The 21,794-nt window shown below is 51.3% G+C and overlaps 1 protein-coding gene across 3 annotated transcripts; it reads right to left on the bottom strand.

The window, feature by feature from the left end:
- Nucleotides 1-333: 333 nt before the first annotated feature.
- AGPAT1 (1-acylglycerol-3-phosphate O-acyltransferase 1) lies at nucleotides 334-21,214 on the bottom strand. 3 transcript variants are annotated; one of them, XM_075323255.1, is made up of 9 exons: nucleotides 20,846-21,214; nucleotides 20,439-20,492; nucleotides 12,982-13,055; nucleotides 6,033-6,222; nucleotides 5,748-5,881; nucleotides 5,393-5,568; nucleotides 4,792-4,887; nucleotides 4,567-4,639; nucleotides 334-1,692 (listed from the first exon to the last, which is right to left on the bottom strand). In XM_075323255.1, the coding sequence occupies exons 3-9, from the start codon at nucleotides 13,031-13,033 to the stop codon at nucleotides 1,535-1,537; spliced, it is 879 nt and encodes a 292-aa protein (XP_075179370.1). In that variant the 5' UTR covers nucleotides 13,034-13,055; nucleotides 20,439-20,492; nucleotides 20,846-21,214; the 3' UTR covers nucleotides 334-1,534. The 3 variants fall into 3 exon arrangements, with proteins under 3 accessions (XP_075179370.1, XP_075179371.1, XP_075179369.1); XM_075323256.1 differs by lacking the exon at nucleotides 20,846-21,214 and adding an exon at nucleotides 20,630-20,647; XM_075323254.1 differs by lacking the exons at nucleotides 12,982-13,055; nucleotides 20,439-20,492; nucleotides 20,846-21,214 and adding an exon at nucleotides 8,808-8,954.
- Nucleotides 21,215-21,794: the final 580 nt, after the last annotated feature.

Below are 21,794 nucleotides of genomic sequence, written 5' to 3'. Positions count from 1 at the left end.
AAATCAGCAGGATGACAGCAACAGACCCCAGGCAGCCCGCCCCCATGGAAGATTTACGAAATTTGCATAAGAAAAGGTACCAGTTTACAAAGTGTTTATTTTGGTATAAAAGTGGCCACAAGAACTATAGGAAGCTTCCTAGAATGCAGCCCAGGAGCTGCAGAGGGGGGAACTTTTAGCTTTATAGCTAAATTTCTGATGACAGGTTCCCTTTAACTAATAAACAATCTGATTGGAGTTTGCCTTTCCTCGGTCATTGATTGGCTGGTTTCAGCTGATTTATGACCACATTAAACTTTAATGCACCTGAAATAAAGAGACTGTAAAAGCCAAAACGGTGCAAATTTTTTAATGAAATGCATTTAGCAAAAATGACTTTTAGCCTAACAAGTAATAATGAAAAATCCAAAAGAAATAAAGACCAGACGCAACAGTGACCCAGAAAAAAATTGTGCAATGCTAATTCACATATACAGGACAGGAGATTAATATGCCCCTCCCGCCCACGTCATACCCACGAGACATCCTCTTCCCACTAATCGATAGCTAGGATCACATTGGCACGTGTAACTCTTCCACGCCTCGCACTAGTACATGAAAAAGTACGTGGAAACGGGAGGCAGATGAGAGGACGAAGAAGGGATCAGGCCGCGGAGTAACAAAAACGTGGATATTCTCAGGCCACAAGACAGGAATCTGGGGAGAGTCTGAAAGTTGCGGGTCGGTGGTTGCGGAGTGATGGGAGCATGGGAAGAGGCAAAGGGGGAAGAAGAGGCCACAGTTTGGGCAGATCAGGTCCATGGTTCCTGCCCCCATTCCAAGTCCGTAAAGAGATGGAGGGCCGGAGAGGGCAGCTGAATAGGGCGACGCTGGGCATCCTTCACCCTATACAACTGGCCGACCGGAGAGGGAAGACGGTGAGGACTGCGGACAGTCGCAAGGAGAGAGGAGAGCGCAGTACCGGCCTCACATTAATAAATATAATTACACATAAGGCACCCCCTCCTAAATCTCACACACGGCTCCACGTACTGACAACCCGGCTCCTTCCCGCTAATGGAATGTCATCCGGTCCTCTTTCCTAACCAGCCACGTTCCCGTCATTTAACCCTATGGTGTCTGGATGACCACGTTCTCAAACCAGTCTCCAGGTCAGCCACTAATAACTGTATGACCCCCCCTAACCCTCCCGCTTTACATGGAGGTCCTCCAGCCGATGTGACGTCCTCATCGTCTTTCGGGCGACATTCTACGTCCTTGTCGGTTTGAAGGGAATGTTCATTTTCTTGTTTACAAAAAAAAAAAAAAATAATAATCTCCTATAGTCCTATACAGATTTCCACTCTCCCCCCGAGCCTCACGTTGGTGGCGTCTCATCTATGGCCTTTGCTACGTGGTTCAATGGGATCCTTGAATGGAGATTTTGCCCTCTCCTCTCTCGCTCAGTATTGTAACTCTTTTGGATTGCTCCTGAATGGGGGGTGGGGAGGTGGTACCCAGGCCAAGGATGACGATGGAGGGCGATGGAAGGGGATCAATGTCCACCCCCAGGCTCTTTTCCTGGGCGTTCATTTGAAATGTGAGTTAATGTCTCAAGCATCAACCCTCGGACTTTATCGGCGAGGTCAGGGACGTCATCAGCACACAGCCCCTTAGTGGGCACCCCCGGGAGGATCTGCACTGTACACTTTCCTGAAAGAGACAAGAGGGAGAACGTTACTAAAGAAAAGGATAACGGAGGAAAAAAAATTCTATATGTACATTACACACTATGAAGACCAGAAGTTCTGGACCAGAGGCCTTAATCACGGGATTAGATTCTCCTTCAGTCCAATTACTCCCAGCGTGTAACATCCGGGCCCACTGCCCCCAGTGTGTAACCTCTGGCCCCTCGGTAACATCCGGGCCCACTGCCCCCAGTGTATAACCTCTGGCCCCTCGGTAACATCCGGGCCCACTGCCCCCAGTGTATAACCTCTGGCCCCTCGGTAACATCCGGGCCCACTGCCCCCAGTGTATAACCTCTGGCCCCTCGGTAACATCCGGGCCCACTGCCCCCAGTGTATAACCTCTGGCCCCTCGGTAACATCCGGGCCCACTGCCCCCAGTGTATAACCTCTGGCCCCTCGGTAACATCCGGCCCCACTGCCCCCAGTGTATAACCTCTGGCCCCTCGGTAACATCCGGCCCCACTGCCCCCAGTGTATAACCTCTGGCCCCTCGGTAACATCCGGCCCCACTGCCCCCAGTGTATAACCTCTGGCCCCTCGGTAACATCCGGCCCCACTGCCCCCAGTGTATAACCTCTGGCCCCTCGGTAACATCCGGGCCCACTGCCCCCAGTGTATAACCTCTGGCCCCTCGGTAACATCCGGGCCCACTGCCCCCAGTGTATAACCTCTGGCCCCTCGGTAACATCCGGGCCCACTGACCCCAGTGTATAACCTATGGCCCCTCAGTAACATCCGGGCCCACTGCCCCCAGTGTATAACCTCTGGCCCCCTCCAGCCGTCTACCTTTACGATCATGTGACAGACTGGCCGGTGGTGCGGAGCTCACCGATACCAGCGCATCCTGTAATAGGAGCCACCGGGGTAACAAGTCCGTTCATGACATTTCTTGCTCCTAAATCTTCCCCATCACCTGTGAGTGATATTATTGAGAAGTGGAAAGAGCTGTAGCAACTCAGTCACAAAGTGGAGAGACTGTAATACTACGAAGTGGGGGTGTCAAGTGCTCAGGATCAGAGGACAGAAAAGTCACCACCGCTCTGCTGACCCCATAACTGCAGACCTCCTCTGGTAACATCAGTATAAACACTGCACCTGCCGGGAGCTTCATGGCCGAGTATCTGCAGCCATACATCACCAAGCACAATGCCGTGCCGTACACCACCAAGCACAATGCCGTGCCATACATCACCAAGGCCAATGCCGTGCCATACACCACCAAGCACAATGCCGTGCCATACACCACCAAGCACAATGCCGAGCCGTACATCACCAAGCACAATGCCGAGCCGTACATCACCAAGCACAATGCCGTGCCATACATCACCAAGGCCAATGCCGTGCCATACACCACCAAGCACAATGCCGTGCCATACACCACCAAGCACAATGCCGTGCCATACATCACCAAGCACAATGCCGTGCCATACATCACCAAGGCCAATGTTCTGTGCAGTGATGGATCACACTTTTCCCATCTGTGTCTGATGGAGGAGTCTGGGTTTGGTGAATGTCTTAAGAGCGTTACTCCCAGACTGCATTGCACCGGCTGTGGTGGAGGCCATCACTATGAGAGGTTATTGGGTTTCGGCCTTGGCATTTTTTTACTTAATGCTTTGGCACAAGACATTGTGGACAGTTGTAGCTTCCAGCTTTGTGGGAAGACCCTTTCCTGCTCTCCATAACGGCACCCAGTGCACAAGGTCCATGCAGACATGGCGGGGGAGTTGGTGGCAGAACAGGACGGCCTGTATGTGTCCACCTGTGTCAGGAGAACTGACCGCCGGCAATCATAGCTCTTCACATATAAGCACAGACTCCCTGCACCCGGCATCTCCCCTCTATTTTACACTGCAGCCCGACAGTGAGGGTCCATCATTAGACAAAGTGACTGACAAGTGTGAATGTGTCCCCCCGGATCACCAGGAGCTTCCTCACTGACCTCGGGGGGCCGTTCTGCCCGTGGCCTGGATGAGGTTTGGTTGGGAGATGTTCTAGGACATCACCTTTGTGTCAGACATTGTTGATGTTGGATTTTAGCAGCGCCCTTATTATAGCAGCGAGTGCAACACGACGGGCGCGTCTAAACTTAGTGTCAGGAAGTCTGTTCAGTCTTGTGAAACTGATGTGGACACCGGAGCTGCGCCTCCTGTGCACAGACACCATGTTATGTTACTCCGGGGACCAGCCACCGTCTCGGACGTTAAGTGCTCGCTTCATTATTTACTGCTTACATTTACGCCAGCGCCTCGTCCTGCTGGACCGGTGCCCTCAGAGGGCAGCGCTGGCACCGTGCACCCCCAATCTGACCAGAATACCAATACTCATTACCGGGGCATTAAAGGAGACACCGTGCAAAATGGCCAAACCCAATAGAAAACGAGCAGTAATGAGCCGAGGGGCAAATGTCAGTAATGAGACATGGTAGCCCCATAAACATCAGGAGAAGTGTTAATGATCTTAGTAATCTTCTCCCCCCTCTGTATGGATGGGGTGCACTGGGCTCAATCATGGGGAACAGAAAAGGGTCTTCACCAAACTGTTCCCCTCAAAGCTGGAAGCTACAAATTGTCCACAATGTCTTGTGCAGAAGATTAAGATTTCCCCTCAATGGAGCCAAGAGGCCTCGGCCGACCCCCGATAACAGCCCGGAGCATCCTCCTCCTCCTCCACCATCTGTACAGTGGGCACAGCGCAGTCAGGCACGCAACGTTCTCCTGGCATCTTCCAGACGGCAGCATCTATGGCTCACGGCACTCACGGGACGTCAGTATGGAGACTGATTCTTCAATACTTTAGGGAAGAAAAAGAGGCCAGACTGAGCCGGCGGTCTCACCTGTAGTGAACTTTCTGTCTTTCTTGCTGTAGAAATCCTTATAGGATGACATGATGACTGGAATTACAGGGACCTAAAAGACAGAATAAAATACAGTAGAAACGTGCACCTGGGGTCATATGACAAATCCTGCGATTGCCGGGCAGAGGATAAAGCGGCCGGGTTAGCGGCCCATGGGGTAATGGCTGCAGCGAGCCTCACTCCTCCACAGATTGGGGGTCTTACCTGTGCTTGCACTGCCAGGTGGAAGGCCCCTCGCTTGAATGGCAGCAGTGACCCGCTGTGGTTCCGGGTCCCTTCTGGGAACACCCACACACGCACCTAGGATCAGCAAAGACACAGTAATTGATAGACGTCCCATCGCTGTCCACCATGATAGATGTTCCATCGCTGTCCTCCATGCTCCCGGACCCTCACATTCTGACCCTACAATGGTGTAAGAGCGATTGTGTGGCTTCTGTATATTAATCTCTCATTATGGGCCTAGTGGTCAAACCATGTGTCACCAATGCACCCAAGGAAACGAGCAGAAGCAGATACTCCGGCTCCTCGCTTACTCTTCCGGCCGGTGATGTGACATCATCGCGTTTTGACCAAACAAGAGGGGAATATAAAGATCTGTGAGAAGCAAATGGCCGGAGTCCTGTCCGCAAGCATCCGTTTTAATTTTACCACCACCCTGGACTCATTTGTAGCATAAAACATAGTAGTGGACAAAAAATAAAATATATGACTTGCTTGGAGTGGCATTAGGGGGTTACGTCCGTGCCCCTGGCCTTAAACCTAGTGCGACCTCTGACAAAGCCCCCTTGGCTTCCCATCTTACATCCTCCTTCAGCATGGTCTCCGCCGCCTCCGTCATCACGCTGATGGCGTCATCTGTCTTTTTACGGTTGATGAAGATGACACCGGCCAGCCAGCACGCCAGCCCGGCGGTGCCGGCATACATCAGCTCCCTCTTGGCAATGGGCACACAGCGACCAGGCAGGATCTCCATCATCCCTGGAGAGAGCAGAGACAAAAAAGGTTACCACATATAGACTAATATCACCCGTAAGAGCCCACAGTGACCCAACGAGGACCAAGTGCCCCCCACTGACCGCAACATAACGATACCAGAGTAATTGCACGTCACGGGAAGATACGGACCCAGAGAACACCCCGACCTCCACCCGTCTTACCCAGCAGATCCAATGAGCTCTGGTGATTGGACACCACCACGTACTGCTCCTTAATGTTGAAGTTCTCCCAACCACGGACCTCGATCTTTATACCATAGAGGTATTTAATGTGCAGGAGCATGAACCGAAGGACCCTGCGACCGGAGACAATGTGCACTAATAAGTACAGATAGAGCGATGGAAATGCCAAAATCCAGGATCAAGACATGCAACAAAAGGGAATAATGGCGCAGTGGCCGGTCCTATAACACCGCAACCTCAGAGGAGGCGGCTGCCGTCACTCACTTCATGTTCTCCACGTTGCGCCCCCTCACTGCACATATAGGAATAGCCAGGATGGCCAGCGTCAGGATCCAGCCGTTGTAGAACGCCATCTTACAGAAATACTTGAAGGAGATGCTCCATTCATACAAGAGCGGGAACGCCACAAGACAGACCACGAGAAGCCACTGCGCCACAGACAGCTCCATCGCTCCTGCAAAGACATGGGAAGAGACCAAGACAGGTGAGGACGGGGGACGCAAGGCACAGGAGGAGAGAGGGACGAGGACGGGGGACGCAAGGCACAGGAGGAGAGAGGGACGAGGACGGGGGACGCAAGGCACAGGAGGAGAGAGGGACGAGGACGGGGGACGCAAGGCACAGGAGGAGAGAGGGACGAGGACGGGGGACGCAAGGCACAGGAGGAGAGCGGGACGAGGACGGGGGACGCAAGGCACAGGAGGAGAGCGGGACGAGGACGGGGGACGCAAGGCACAGGAGGAGAGAGGGACGAGGACGGGGGACGCAAGGCACAGGAGGAGAGAGGGACGAGGCCGGGGGACGCAAGGCACAGGAGGAGAGAGAGACGAGGCCGGGGGACGCAAGGCACAGGAGGAGAGAGAGACGAGGCCGGGGGACGCAAGGCACAGGAGGAGAGAGAGACGAGGCCGGGGGACGCAAGGCACAGGAGGAGAGAGAGACGAGGCCGGGGGACGCAAGGCACAGGAGGAGAGAGAGACGAGGCCGGGGGACGCAAGGCACAGGAGGAGAGAGAGACGAGGCCGGGGGACGCAAGGCACAGGAGGAGAGAGAGACGAGGCCGGGGGACGCAAGGCACAGGAGGAGAGAGAGACGAGGCCGGGGGACGCAAGGCACAGGAGGAGAGAGAGACGAGGCCGGGGGACGCAAGGCACAGGAGGAGAGAGAGACGAGGCCGGGGGACGCAAGGCACAGGAGGAGAGAGAGACGAGGCCGGGGGACGCAAGGCACAGGAGGAGAGAGAGACGAGGCCGGGGGACGCAAGGCACAGGAGGAGAGAGAGACGAGGCCGGGGGACGCAAGGCACAGGAGGAGAGAGAGACGAGGCCGGGGGACGCAAGGCACAGGAGGAGAGAGAGACGAGGCCGGGGGACGCAAGGCACAGGAGGAGAGAGAGACGAGGCCGGGGGACGCAAGGCACAGGAGGAGAGAGAGACGAGGCCGGGGGACGCAAGGCACAGGAGGAGAGAGAGACGAGGCCGGGGGACGCAAGGCACAGGAGGAGAGAGAGACGAGGCCGGGGGACGCAAGGCACAGGAGGAGAGAGAGACGAGGCCGGGGGACGCAAGGCACAGGAGGAGAGAGAGACGAGGCCGGGGGACGCAAGGCACAGGAGGAGAGAGAGACGAGGACGGGGGACGCAAGGCACAGGAGGAGAGAGAGACGAGGACGGGGGACGCAAGGCACAGGAGGAGAGAGAGACGAGGACGGGGGACGCAAGGCACAGGAGGAGAGAGAGACGAGGACGGGGGACGCAAGGCACAGGAGGAGAGAGAGACGAGGACTGGGGACGCAAGGCACAGGAGGAGAGAGAGACGAGGCCGGGGGACGCAAGGCACAGGAGGAGAGAGAGACGAGGCCGGGGGACGCAAGGCACAGGAGGAGAGAGAGACGAGGCCGGGGGACGCAAGGCACAGGAGGAGAGAGAGACGAGGCCGGGGGACGCAAGGCACAGGAGGAGAGAGAGACGAGGCCGGGGGACGCAAGGCACAGGAGGAGAGAGAGACGAGGCCGGGGGACGCAAGGCACAGGAGGAGAGAGAGACGAGGCCGGGGGACGCAAGGCACAGGAGGAGAGAGAGACGAGGACAGGGGACGCAAGGCACAGGAGGAGAGAGAGACGAGGACAGGGGACGCAAGGCACAGGAGGAGAGAGAGACGAGGACAGGGGACGCAAGGCACAGGAGGAGAGAGAGACGAGGACAGGGGACGCAAGGCACAGGAGGAGAGAGAGACGAGGACAGGGGACGCAAGGCACAGGAGGAGAGAGAGACGAGGACAGGGGACGCAAGGCACAGGAGGAGAGAGAGACGAGGACAGGGGACGCAAGGCACAGGAGGAGAGAGAGACGAGGACAGGGGACGCAAGGCACAGGAGGAGAGAGAGACGAGGACAGGGGACGCAAGGCACAGGAGGAGGAGAGAGACGAGGCCGGGGGATATAACGTACGGGAGTATACAGATGATGTTGGGATATATGCTGGAGGAGTCCTGTTGAGGTCTGAGTGTCAGCAGATCATCAGATGGGCAGAGTTCAGTGCGATGTCTCGGCTTTTCCTCCACCTCTGTACAGGCTTCTAGCATTTCGTTATTTATCCCCTTTATACACATTTCTTATGTCCCTGCGGACCCGCGGCCTCCTGTTTGGAGCCCCTCCAGCTGCTGCAGAACAACTCCCATCACCATGTGCTGATAGCCGAGGCCTGCAGCCCCACTAACTGGTCTAATACTGCAGCTCCCAGCGTGTAGTGACCGCCGTCAGCAACCTGTCAGCCTCCAGCAATGGTAAGACAAACCCCAGCATGCCCTGACGGATGAATGCAACTTGCGGCTTGAGTCTGTATAAAACTGACTGACTCCTAAAATGCATAATAAATTGTGCGCCGGTAGACCGTGGTAATATCGGCGCTCCAGAGATTACTTACGGTGCAGGCGAGCGTGAATCCATACACAGCGAGCAGTGACCACGCCTGGGCCGCACGCAGATAAGCGCCCTTATCTCACCATTAAGTAGCGAGGCCGCCCGTATCTCGTCATCTTACCTGCTCTCGCCTCCCGTGACATTACATCAGGCTTATAGTAGGGATGACCGCGTTCCTCCGGGTGAAAAAGCATGCAATTCTTTATTCCATCAGTTGTAGGCCTCGTCCATCGCTCTACACTCCTGCATCGCCATCGTACCCCCCTCTTCCTGCCTCCCTCGACCTCCGACGCCCGGGAACCTCCGTCAATCCCTCTTTTGTGCTGGTGTGTTAGCCCTTTGTCTGACATTTTTCTGCTGCCGCCCCTGGTGCCCAGACGGCCCCGGGTCACGTGAAGACCGACTGGGCTCCGGCCAAGTGCAACTCTCCAACTCTGAAATCCCGACCCCGGGGATCTCCGGCTACATTTTTTTCTTCCAATCCTTATCTATAGAGCGATAACATGCAATTCTACCACTCCGCTGATCAATCGGTATTTAGAAGGGGCCCAGTCACCATTATTTACCCATGGAAACTGGGAAGATGCGCTAGAAATACTTTCCTAAAACTTTTTGCCCATTAGTTCTGGATAGATCAGAAAAATTAAATGCATGCGCCGTATGTCAAGTATCCACCGGGCGCAACCCTACAAGTGTCCTGGTGAATCGGCACAAGACAGACCCTTTATCGCTTCTTGAAGAAGACACCACATGCATCATCCACAGCCTGGACCCGGCGCATGCACACTGCCTTTGCCCCCATTTTGCGCAGGAAGATTAAAAGGGAACCTGTCACCAGATTTGGGGCCTATAAGCTGCGGCCACAAGTGAGCTCTTATATACAGCATTCTGACATGCTGTATATAAGAGCCCAGGCCGCTGTGTAGAAGGTAAAACTCACTTTATAATACTCACCTAAAGGGCGGTGCAGACTGGCCGGATGGGCGTTTCCATACTCCGGTACCGGCGCCTCCTCAGTTGGCCATCTTTAGCCTCCTTCTTCTGAAGCCTGGGTGCATGAAGCGTCCCACATCATCCACGCTAGTTGACATTGAGGTCCTGCGCAGGCGCACCACAATACTTTGATCTTCCCTGCTCAGGGCAGATCAAAGTGCGCCTGCGCAGGACCTCAATGCCGGCGCGTGTGCATGACGTACAGCACGTCATGCATCAAGGCTTCAGAAGAAGGACAAAGATGGCCGAAAGAGGAGGCACTGACCTTGGGGAACAGAGACACCCATCCGACCAGTCTGCACCGCCCGTTAGGTGAGTATTATAAAGTGAGTTTTACCTTCTACACAGTGGCCTGGGCTCTTATATACAGCATGCCAGAATGTGTATATAAGGGCTCACTGGTGGTGGCCGCAGCTTATAGTCGCCAAATCTGGTGACAGGTTCCCTTTCTTATTCTGTGACATATGCAGAGTTAAACATGTCAATCATCACAAAACCACTGTTTTAGCACCGGTTCATCTTGACACTTACAAAGGCTCTTATAAATCAGCCTCGTGCAGCTCAATTTTGTGCTTGATCAGTACTGCACAGAAACGGCGCATGCGCAGTCATTGGCTTCAATCATAAAGCTACTGCATCAAGAAAACAAAAGTTCCCAGCGAGATTCATTGCTCTATCCACCACCATACAGCCAACATGCGCATGCACCAGATCTATTCTGTGCAGTGCAAGGGAGATTAAGGTGTTTGTGGGTGAGACATGTTCGAGTCTTGCGTGCTACATGTTTACCAGGACATTTGCAAAGACATAAAATTGCATAAGCCAAGTTGTCTCGCACTCTTGCCAAATGATTGATCAATCTCTGCACTTGCGCCAGTTCTATGCTGTACTGACTAAGCATATGATCAGGCATGCGCAAAGTAAAATCACCTTCCCAGAACAAGGGAAGCACACGGCGCACGCTTCATTTACACGCTGTATAGCACAAAATGTGAGATTAAGGGGGGAGGAAAAAAAAAAGTCCATTGAGCACTATTTTTTTTCTCTCAAAAGAAAAGTGGCAAAGGAGGAGTTTGGAACTTCTGTCACCGTCGTCACCTACACTGATCAGCAGGTCCCAGGGCCAGCGCAAGCACAACTCCTGCTCTGGTAGACCGGACCCATCTAGGGCTGGTGGTCGCCCCCCCCCCCAACCCATCTAGGGCTGGTGGTCGCCCCCCCCACCCCACCCCACCCATCTAGGGCTGGTGGTCGGTCATTTATTAGTATACCCGGCATATCATACTATGTTCCCCCTGCAATTGTCACTTCCCCCATCTCCTCGCTAGCAGATATTCACCATCAGGGGCCAACTAGATGTGGTAACGGAAATCTACAATACGCATGCCGGGCAGTATCACTGCATAAGTAAGTGAACCCACCCACCCAGCCGCACATCCCCCAATATACAGGTACCCAGCTCCGGTCTCCATTAAAGGGTTACCTGCAGATCTGGCCCCTGGTGTCAGTGACTGGACACTGCCCGTCATCTTCTCTTGTTAGAGTAATCCTTCCTGCCAGCTCCGGCGGTGGCGGCCATCAGCCCGGCAGATCTGAGTGATAACAGCTGCCCGTCTGCCAAGCCATTCTGTAATAAGTGAGTCAGAGGCCGGACGCAGCGAGGGGCACCGCAAGCTGCAACTAAATCCTTGCAAATCCACTTGGTAAGATATTAACTGGAAACAGACTGAGGAGCCGGGGCCATAACAGCATCTGCAGGGTCCTGAGGACCGATCGGAGGCACCAGAGGATGGGGGGGGGGCGATAGGAAACTGATGGCTGAATCAGAGGTGCTCACCGTGTGCCGGACTGGCTGGAGAGGGACCGAGACTTATCAGCTGACAGTGCCTCTCCTAGTTTCAGCTCCTTTTTCTCAGTGATCAATGGGGAATCGCAACAACAGAGTCCCCCACCGATCAGAAGAGGGACTCGTAGACTTATGAGCTGACCTTGCCTCTCCTAGTTTCAGCCCATTCATCTCCATGATGGTGGGAATCCTGTTACATAGGTTAAAAAAGCCCCCGGTCCATCTGGTTCCCCCTTCCTCCACCAGTTCTACATTTTGTCATAAAATCATTTATAACCCACAATGTTGTGTAGTGAGGAAATCATCCGCCCTGATATAAAGCTGTTATAGTGTCAGCCATTACTACCTCTTGTGGTCGGCATTCCACAGTCTGACCGCTCTAACTGTAAAGAACCCTTTCCTATTTAGCTGTCGGAATCGCTTTTCTTCCACTCGCAGTGAGTGCCCCCTGGTCCTTAGTATTGTCTTTGGAAGGAATAAGTCATGTGCCCGTCCTTTATATTGACCACACATGTATTTATACATATAAATGAGATCTCCTCTGAGACGCCATTTTCCCCCTCATCATACGGGCGGCCTCCATTCCTCATCATACGGGCGGCCTCCATTCCTCATCATACGGGCGGCCTCCATTCCTCATCATACGGGCGGCCTCCATTCCTCATCATACGGGCGGCCTCCATTCCTCATCATACGGGCGGCCTCCATTCCTCATCATACGGGCGGCCTCCATTCCTCATCATACGGGCGGCCTCCATTCCTCATCATACGGGCGGCCTCCATTCCTCATCATACGGGCGGCCTCCATTCCTCATCATACGGGCGGCCTCCATTCCTCATCATACGGGCGGCCTCCATTCCTTGTAATAATCTAGTTGCCGCCTTTGAACTGACTCAAACTTCTGAATGTCCTTTTTAAAATGTGGAGCCCAAAACTGGATCCCATATTCCAGATGTGGCCTTACAAGTGATTTATAGAGGGGTAACAATACGTTGGGATCCAATCTCGCTTTTTATATACACCATAAAATCTTGGTTGCTTTTGCCGCTGCTGCCTGACATTGTGTAGTCCCGAGTTTGTGGAGATCCCCTCTAATCAGAAGACGGACTTGTAGACTTTACAAGCTGACCTGGCCTCTCCTAGTTTCAGCCCCTTTATCTCAATGATTGAGAGGATATCAACAACAGGACCCCCACAGACTTCACATGTCATATGTTTCCTGTCTGTGCAGTTACACATTATTTCATAGCCAGTATAAAAAAAGCAAAGCTGCAGTGTAAAGCATGTAAGAACAACAATGTAGATGGTGAATTAGACTACCGTGAATTCCTACTGATAATGTAGGAGTCACCAATCATAGCAGATCAGTAATAACTTAGATCTATTTGGGTTAAGGATGGATGCAGATAGGCAAGACTTAACCTTATAAACCCCCACTAATATGGCGGTGCTTACCTGTCACAGAGCTAGCCAATGGAGAAGCAGCTTTGACGACATTTGATGACATCACACGGAGCTTGACGGACTACCTGCGGAGAGCACAAGGGTTAAAACTGGCATGAGAACATGCAAAGCAATAGGTCTTATTAATCAGATTCTTCTTAAGATTATACATATATATATATATATATATATATATATATATATATATATATATATATATATATATATATATATATATATATATATATATATATATATATATATATATATATATATATATATACATATATATATACACATATACATACATACATACATATGTATGTGTATATCTATACACACAGACACACAGACACACAGACACACAGACACACAGACACACAGACACACAGACACACAGACACACAGACACACAGACACACAGACACACAGACACACAGACACTTTCCCTCCCCTTGCCCTAGTAATCAGATTAAAAAAAAAAAAAAAATTTAAAACTATAAAGTTTTGTTTGCAATACACTGACAATAGAAGGTAACAGCCCATTAGGACAGGGGTTAAAGAACATGCTGTGACTTGTGGTTCCACAGCGGCTAGGGTTGGGTTACTTTACATTGACTGTTTTACACAGCAGACGACTGGTCACATGTAATACTTGTGTATTTCGGGCGCAGGGTCCCGGCCCGGTTTACAGCCTGTCTGGGCACAGTATGGCGGATGTCACGGGACGGACAGCTGAATCCGTGCCCCTCGGCGCTGACTGCGCAGGACAGGTGTGATCCTCGCGGCCTCCAGACGGGATCACAGCGTTGTAAACTTCTGTTTTGCCCTGATATTTTCCTCATCACTGATCGCTTTGTCTCCCCCTCACTCTCCTCCTCCGCCGCCATCAATGACAGAGGCCTCTTCTCTCCGCACACCCCCTTCTCCCTCCTGTCGCAGCTGCTGACGTCTCTCCAGGCCCAGATCATTGTCCTATTTACTGGATCCCAGGCAGCCTCCATCGCTCGGCCTTCACCCCGTGGTGCTGAGGCCTGCGCCATGTCCACTCTCACTACAGAGAAGACCGATGATGCAATATAGGCCCGAAGATCAGATCTAGGGCCACAGACACCGGACGAGAGACGATCAGACTTGGCTACGCCTGACATCCATTTCATAGAAGTGACCTGGACACAGTTTACGAGGCCGGGGCTCACAGGGGCCGGCATTGGGGCATCTACGTAAACAGTTTGACATGGCCAAACACCTTAGATCAGTCAACAGCTATTACTTCCAACCACCCATCGCCCGCTTGATGAAATAAGCCAGTACCAATCACCTCCAGCAGCAGATTATCTCCCATGGGACCAAGTGATTGGGCATGTAGACATCGAACATGCCCAACCTTTATTTCTCCCCAACATTTGACAATAGGAGAAAGTCAGGACACCCCCCCCCCCCCATACAGAGGAGATGGATGTCTGGTGCTGCCAAAGTCAGCGTGCTCGGCCAACATTCATCTAACTTTTCTGGCTGTCTTAGGGGCAGGAGAAGAAGCTAGCTACTTCCTTTCTCCATGATGTGATCACAGGAATACACTTCCCAGCAGAACTGTGGGTGATCAATCAGATCCCCGCCACAAGATACTACAGGACAGATCCATCCCAGCATAGACGTACATAATGAAAGTGATGTGATGGGTGCCCTGAAGGTGCTCAACCACCGTAGATACGGTATCTGATGGCCGCCTCATTCAGCCTCCCCCATATACGCGTCATGCCCTTCTCCTGGATCCAGAGCTGAGTGCGGCCTCCTCCTGCCTCCACTCACTCTCAGATTGCACCTCTGATGTCCTGCCCTTAGACCTTCTAGGTAGGCTCAAGCAGCCGCCTGAGTATTCAGGTAGTCCGCGTCCACTCCGCAACTCCAGCCACATTCTCTATTACATTGCCTCAGGTTCCATTCCTGACATACAGTGTATCAGGGCTCTGCTACCTCAACAGGTGTGGCGTGCCTCAGGACATAACCTGCTCCGCTACATCACTGGACTCTGCTGTATTGTCACAAGTGTGCCTCCTGACAAACCCAGCTCTGCAACATTGCCACGAAAGTGGATCAGGACATACCCAGCTCTGCAACATTGCCACGAAAGTGGATCAGGACATACCCAGCTCTGCTACATTGCCACAAGTGTTTCTACTAATATATCCAGCCCTGCAATAGCTGCACCAAGGAAATCCAATATGGCTGACAATGGCAGGCAGAAAACAATTACTTCCCATCCTTTATGATCAGGATTATGCGGTGCCCTATAGAATAGGTGGCTATCTCAGACATGGTGGTCTTAGGCTCAGTTTAGCACCAGCCACGTTTTCTTTTAGCCAAAAGGTGACTCAAGCTAAAGTACAAGCCACAAACTGGATGAGAGGATGGAAACCATATTGGATCCTGATCACAAAGACGTGACCGAAGCGCCAAGCTCCACAATGACCAAACATCAAAGCCAAACACCGCCAAGAATAAAGCTGTAAGAATCTAAGAAGTCCCAGCAAAAGTTCAAGAGAGACACTAAAAGTGATAAAAATGTAAAGACCTTTCCTTCAGACCGAGAACAAGTGAAGCGGGGAGGGGGGGGGGGGGGGTGAGCTGTGACACCTCCACCACTTACTAAAATATCTGCTACCTCACATGTCCCCCAAGGGCAGAAACAAGACTCCAACTATGCGGACACCACGGAGAAGATCTAGAATTCTTGTTCAGCTCACAGCATTCAATAAACATACAACAAGCCAAATTACGTGTCGCTTCATAAAGCAAAGCTCGGAGCAGCATTCAGAATTCTGCTGGTTGTTATTGGAAACAGTCAGCAAGCTTGTTAAGAGACGCAAAACAGTTTAGTGGACTGCAATGTACTATAGGACCTGTTATCAGATCACCAGACTCTGTACTATACATTTTTAGAGAGTAAATCACCAGAACAAGCAGGGAATTCTGGGAGATTTTAGCTCGGAAACCTGTAGAGTGGTGAATGCAGCTCTGGAATAAGATACAAGCTAAAAAGATCAGTATGGTATTATATGTACACAGTGACTATCAGCAGAATAGTGAGTGCAGCTCTGAAGTATAATGCAGTATAACAGAGAATCAGTACAGGATCAATACATGCACAGTGACTGCACAAGCAGAATAGTGACTGCAGCTCTAGAGGATAATGCAGGAGGTAACTCGGGATCAGTACAGGCTAGTAATGTATGTAAACAGTGACTGCACCAGCAGAATAGTGAGTGCAGCTCTGGAGTATTATACAGGATGCAACTCTGGGTCAATAATGCAATGTATGTACACTGACTGCACTAGCAGAATAGTGAGTGCAGCTATGGAGTATACTACAGGAGGTAACTCATGATCAGTACTGTAATGTATGTACACAGTGACTCCACCAGCAGAATAGCGAGCACAGCTCTGGAATATAATATAGGATCAGTACAGGATATGTAATGTAGTGTCTGTACACACGTGACTGCACCAGCAGAATAGTGAGTGCAGCTCTGGAGTATAATACAGGATATGTAATGTAATGTATGTACACAGTGACTGCACCAGCAGAATAGTGAGTGCAGCTCTGGAGTATAATACAGGATATGTAATGTCTGTACACACGTGACTGCACCAGCAGAATAGTGAGTGCAGCTCTGGAGTATAATACAGGATATGTAATGTAATGTATGTACACAGTGACTGCACCAGCAGAATAGTGAGTGCAGCTCTGGAGTATAATACAGGATCAGTAATGTATGTACACAGTGACTGCACCAGCAGAATAGTGAGTGCAGCTCTGGAGAATAATACAGGATGTAACTCAGGATCAGTACATGATCAGTAATGTATGTACACTGACTCCACCAGCAGAATAGTGAGTTCAGCTCTGGAGTATAACACTAGAGGACAATTGATGCAATATATGTACACAGTAGATTGGGTCTATATACAGACTGCAGCTGACGCAGTTATTACTCATCCTCGGAGGTTGTAGATATGTTTTTTCCTCTGTGGTAAATTCTGCAGGAAGTCCGTGACGTCTTCAGGGTTTGGTTTGTTTCTCTGAAGAAACCCGAGGTCCCTGGAGGTTGTGAAACTTGTGGGTCACTGTGGGGCAGCTGGGACTGCCCGGCCAAAATAAGGAGACAGTGACCAATGCCTGGGCGACGGAACGAGCACTCGCCCAGCCACAACAAGAGGGGGTAGATCTATAGCCAAGTGCTGGGAGGAGACGGCTCTACTGCTCTCTGTAATCAGCCATTTCTGGGCAGAATAAGCTTTGATGTGAGGTAATTGCAGGGACTCTTCATCTCACGGAGCTGTGTGAACATGGAGGGCGGCAGATCTCAGGCCCCTGAGGTAATTCGGGGATAAGGCGGTATCAGGTGTGATGGGCACCTGCCCCGCTGACTGCTGGGAAATCACAGCTGCTGAAGGTATATATAATATATTGGTAAAAAGACTGCTGCAGAGGCCTGAGCTCCCACAGCAGCCAATCACAGATCAGCTTCTGTTTCAAAACCTGACCTGGTGAACTGAAACAAGAATTCTTATTGGTCGCTATGGACAACGAGGCCTTGTTGTGTCTGAGACCATACGATTTATTACCATTATATGAGGGGTGTCTTTTTTAACATTTGGCAAATCTTATCAAAGTAAAAGGCTTTTCTGCCTTTTCTGATAACCTAGCAGCAGTTGTCTATAGCGCCCAATCAGGTGGCTTCTTTCACTCTCCAAGGGGTATCTGATACATAAGAGCTGAAATCTGATAGGTAGTTGCCACTAGCAACTACAAAACATGGCTAAAACCCAAACATCTCCAGGCTGGAAAGCTACAGCTCTGACAAGGGAGACTGTGTCTATACCCATCTACACAAGGCTAAATATCACTGAAATAGGTCCCCTCAGCGGGAGCGCCGCCGCGTGATTACATTACACATAGGCATGGCGCCACCTGGGGTCTTAAAGGAATTCTCTAAGAAACAATGAATGCTTAAAAATGAAAAAACAGCTATCAAATAGTTATCATTTTTTTTTAGTGATTTAACCTATTGATTTCTGTGGGGTAAAACCCAACTCCTAATCCAGTGAGGGGGCGGAGCATTCATTATGAACAGTAGTCAGGCTCCGCCCCCTCAGGTCCTACACTGGAGGAAAATTTAGCAAAGGGCTCAGTCAGATTCTTTGCTCTTGTTTGGAGAACTTGTTTGTTTGGTCCCCTCTAATCTACTCCCTGGTCCCCGTATTACACAGGAACCGGTGTTCAGCCAGTATCTGGCTATGGTGCGCCCCTCCTGAGACCAGCGATTGGCTCAGCCATTTCTTAGCATTTCCTGTGTCGTGACAAAGAAGTAGAGACCAACGGGGACACAGAAAACCCTGGAAAGAGAATGATGAGAGCAGGTAGCCAAATAGCACTTCATTTTGTAAGCCACTCAGACCTTTTGCCAATATTTTTCTTTCCCCACTGGACAACCCCTTTAAGTGATCCCTGGAGCTGCCTCATATCGTAACTATGTAAAAGGAGCTGCGCACTACAGGCTCTGCCCAAAATTATGTATTCATTTTCTGACTAGGAATATTCTGGGGTTTATCAAACTAATTAGAAAAAACAATAGAATCAAACTGTATTCCACTATCCAACACTAGTGCAGCTTCAGGTATGGATTTGTAACTTCAAATCAGCAGATCTCTAAAATTAAGTAGGCGATGTCCACGTGTGTAGATAAGTTAGATCAATTATCCTCTACTGGAGTACGATACGCCAGAGCTGCACTCACTATTCTGCTGGTGCAGTCACTGTGTACATACATTACTGATCCTGAGTTATATCCTGTATTATACTCCAGAGCTGCACTCACTATTCTGCTGGTGCAGTCACTGTGTACATACATTACTGATCCTGAGTTATATCCTGTATTATACTCCAGAGCTGCACTCACTATTCTGCTGGTGCAGTCACTGTGTACATACATTACATTACTGATCCTGAGTTACATCCTGTATTATACTCCAGAGCTGCACTCACTATTCTGCTGGTGCAGTCACTGTGTACATACATTACATTACTTATCCTGTACTGATCCAGAGTTCCCTCCTGTATTATACAGCAGAGCTGCACTCACTGTGTACGTACATTACTTATCACTATTCTGCTGGTGCAGTCCCTATAAATATAAATTACTGATCCTGTACTGATCCTGCGTTACCTCCTGTATTATACTGCAGAGCTGCACTCACGATTCTGCTGGTGCAGTCACTGTGTACATACATTACTGATCCTGAGTTACCTCCTGTATTATACTCCAGAGCTGCACTCACTATTCTGCTAGTGCAGTCACTGTGTACATACATTACTGATCCTATTACTGAGCTGCACTCACTGTATACGTACATTACTTTGCCAATGTATGTAAAGTGCTGTGGAATTAATAGCGCTATATAAATGAATAAAATTATTATTAAATCATTACTTATCCTGAGTTAGCTCCTGTACTATACTCCAGAGCTGCACTCACTTCACTATTTTGGGAGGAGATCTTTTCCTGAAGAGCTATGGAAGTCTATTTTTGCAGCCTTTTGATAGAGCCTGTGGAGGTTGGAGCAGGTCCTATCAGCACTTTATTTTTTTCCACCAGGCATTTTTCAAAAACTGCAAGTGGGAAAAAAAATGCCGCATTCATAAGTGTGAACAGGAGGTTATTTCCTGTAGAAACGAATAGGAAGAGTATTACAGGAATTCTTGTAGCTTTTTTTGCAGAGGACCTTTAAGCAGATTTGCTCTATATCCGTCCCCCAGAACTTGTGATCTTTGCTGAGCATCGACTCCTCGTAGGCGGTGCTATCACCCGTCCAGGACCTGTCCCTCCATTACTGACCAGTGCCGGATTATTGGAGGATAGGTGCGACGATCCTGCCCACAACACTCCGGGATACAGGAATTATTTTGCAGCCCGTCAATAGTTTCCAATGCACCGCAGCGGTAATATGGGACTGTGTAATGGCCCGAAACTAACCACGGCCCAGAGCGGCCCCGTGACACCGAGCACCTATCAATCCATGGCTAATCATAGAGATTGGACCCCCGCCCCCAGTACACGATCCCCTCGCACCGCTCTCATTATGGAACATTAGGCTCATTTTCACCCCCCCAGTCGGAGTAAACAGGGATCAGGAATTTTCACATTTTTTACATTCTTTTACTATTCTTTCTGACCCACAAACTGCAAAATCTGACGCGTCCGCGATCTACGACAATCCCTACGGTACAAGGACCTGGGATAACGCCGCGCGCACACACATGTGCGGATTATACCACGAGGCTGCGCAGCTGGAATCAACAACTCCCACCAGAAAGCTGAGAGTTGTAGTGCACAGGTGTGTTCCCCTCCCCCCATACATTATACACACGATTACACGAGTGATATGCCGTATCCGCCATCACTGACCTGTACAGAGGGTCCCTCTCGGGCTCCGGGCTTCTTGCTGGGCTTCAGCCAACCCTGGGATGAAAGCAGAGAGAGGATTGGAGCCCCCGGCACATGGTACCCCCTTCTCTCCTATGGGGCACACATTATAGCTATTGTTGACTTTCGCACCTCTGCCCCCCTAAACTTTTCACACGGCCCCTAATCCGTACCCATTACGGTTCCTCCCAAAGTTTCCGGCTGCACCGCTTTCCCAGATTCTCCTGCCCCTCCCGTTACCTCCTGTACCAATGCCAGCAGGGTGCAATCTCCGCACAATCAGGTACCATCTGCTCCACCTCTTCGGCTCTCTCTGCCACCCACCCCCCCAGGATGCTGATGTAACGGTCCACTCCTATTATAAAAGTGTCAAAACGGACGGTACTAACTGCCTGCGGGGGGTGATGGGACCCAGAGGGCACCCCCAGAATGGAAATCTGGGGGAGAAGATGCCAAATCCAACAGCTGCTGCAAGAAAGACAGGAAGAGGGGGAGATGGAGACAAGAGGGGAGCAGAGCACGAATTACTGGGGAGGGGGAGATGAAGGAAACAGGAAAATGACAGGGGCTACAATGTATCAATGGCCGCACAGAGCAGACAGATGACAGGAGAGGGAGACAGCAGGGAAAGGAGGGAAGGGGCCGAGGAGGGGGCGGGGGAGGCACAGGACGCGGCAGATCGGGGGCAGGAGGCCGCGGAGGAGGAGGACGGAGCCCGGTGCCCACTGCTGTCTGCAGATGGAGACTCACTGAGAGGCGGAGCCGGCGCACGGCATTATGGGCACTGTAGTCCTCAGCGCCTCATTACCGCAAGGGATTGTGGGGGCTACAGCCCTGCTGTCTGATCTGTGCGGTCCTGATCCCTGGAGCATTAACCCCTCCTGCTCCCCAGAGCTGCAGCATTAACCCCTCCTGCTCCCCAGAGCTGCAGCATTAACCCCTCCTGCTCCCCAGAGCTGCAGCATTAACCCCTCCAGCTCCCCAGAGCTATAGCATTAACCCCTCCAGCTCCCCAGAGCTACAGCATTAACCCCTCCTGCTCCCCAGAGCTACAGCATTAACCCCTCCTGCTCCCCAGAGCTGCAGCATTAACCCCTCCTGCTCCCCAGAGCTACAGCATTAACCCCCCCTGCTCCCCAGAGCTATAGCATTAACCCCTCCAGCTCCCCAGAGCTACAGCATTAACCCCCCCTGCTCCCCAGAGCTACAGCATTAACCCCTCCAGCTCCCCAGAGCTACAGCATTAACCCCTCCTGCTCCCCAGAGCTATAGCATTAACCCCTCCTGCTCCCCAGAGCTATAGCATTAACCCCTCCAGCTCCCCAGAGCTACAGCATT

This window comes from Anomaloglossus baeobatrachus, chromosome 9 (genome assembly GCF_048569485.1).
Source record: "Anomaloglossus baeobatrachus isolate aAnoBae1 chromosome 9, aAnoBae1.hap1, whole genome shotgun sequence".
NCBI lineage: Eukaryota > Metazoa > Chordata > Amphibia > Anura > Aromobatidae > Anomaloglossus > Anomaloglossus baeobatrachus.
Note: the sequence above shows the minus strand (reverse complement) of the source record. Positions and strands in the feature narration are given on the sequence as shown.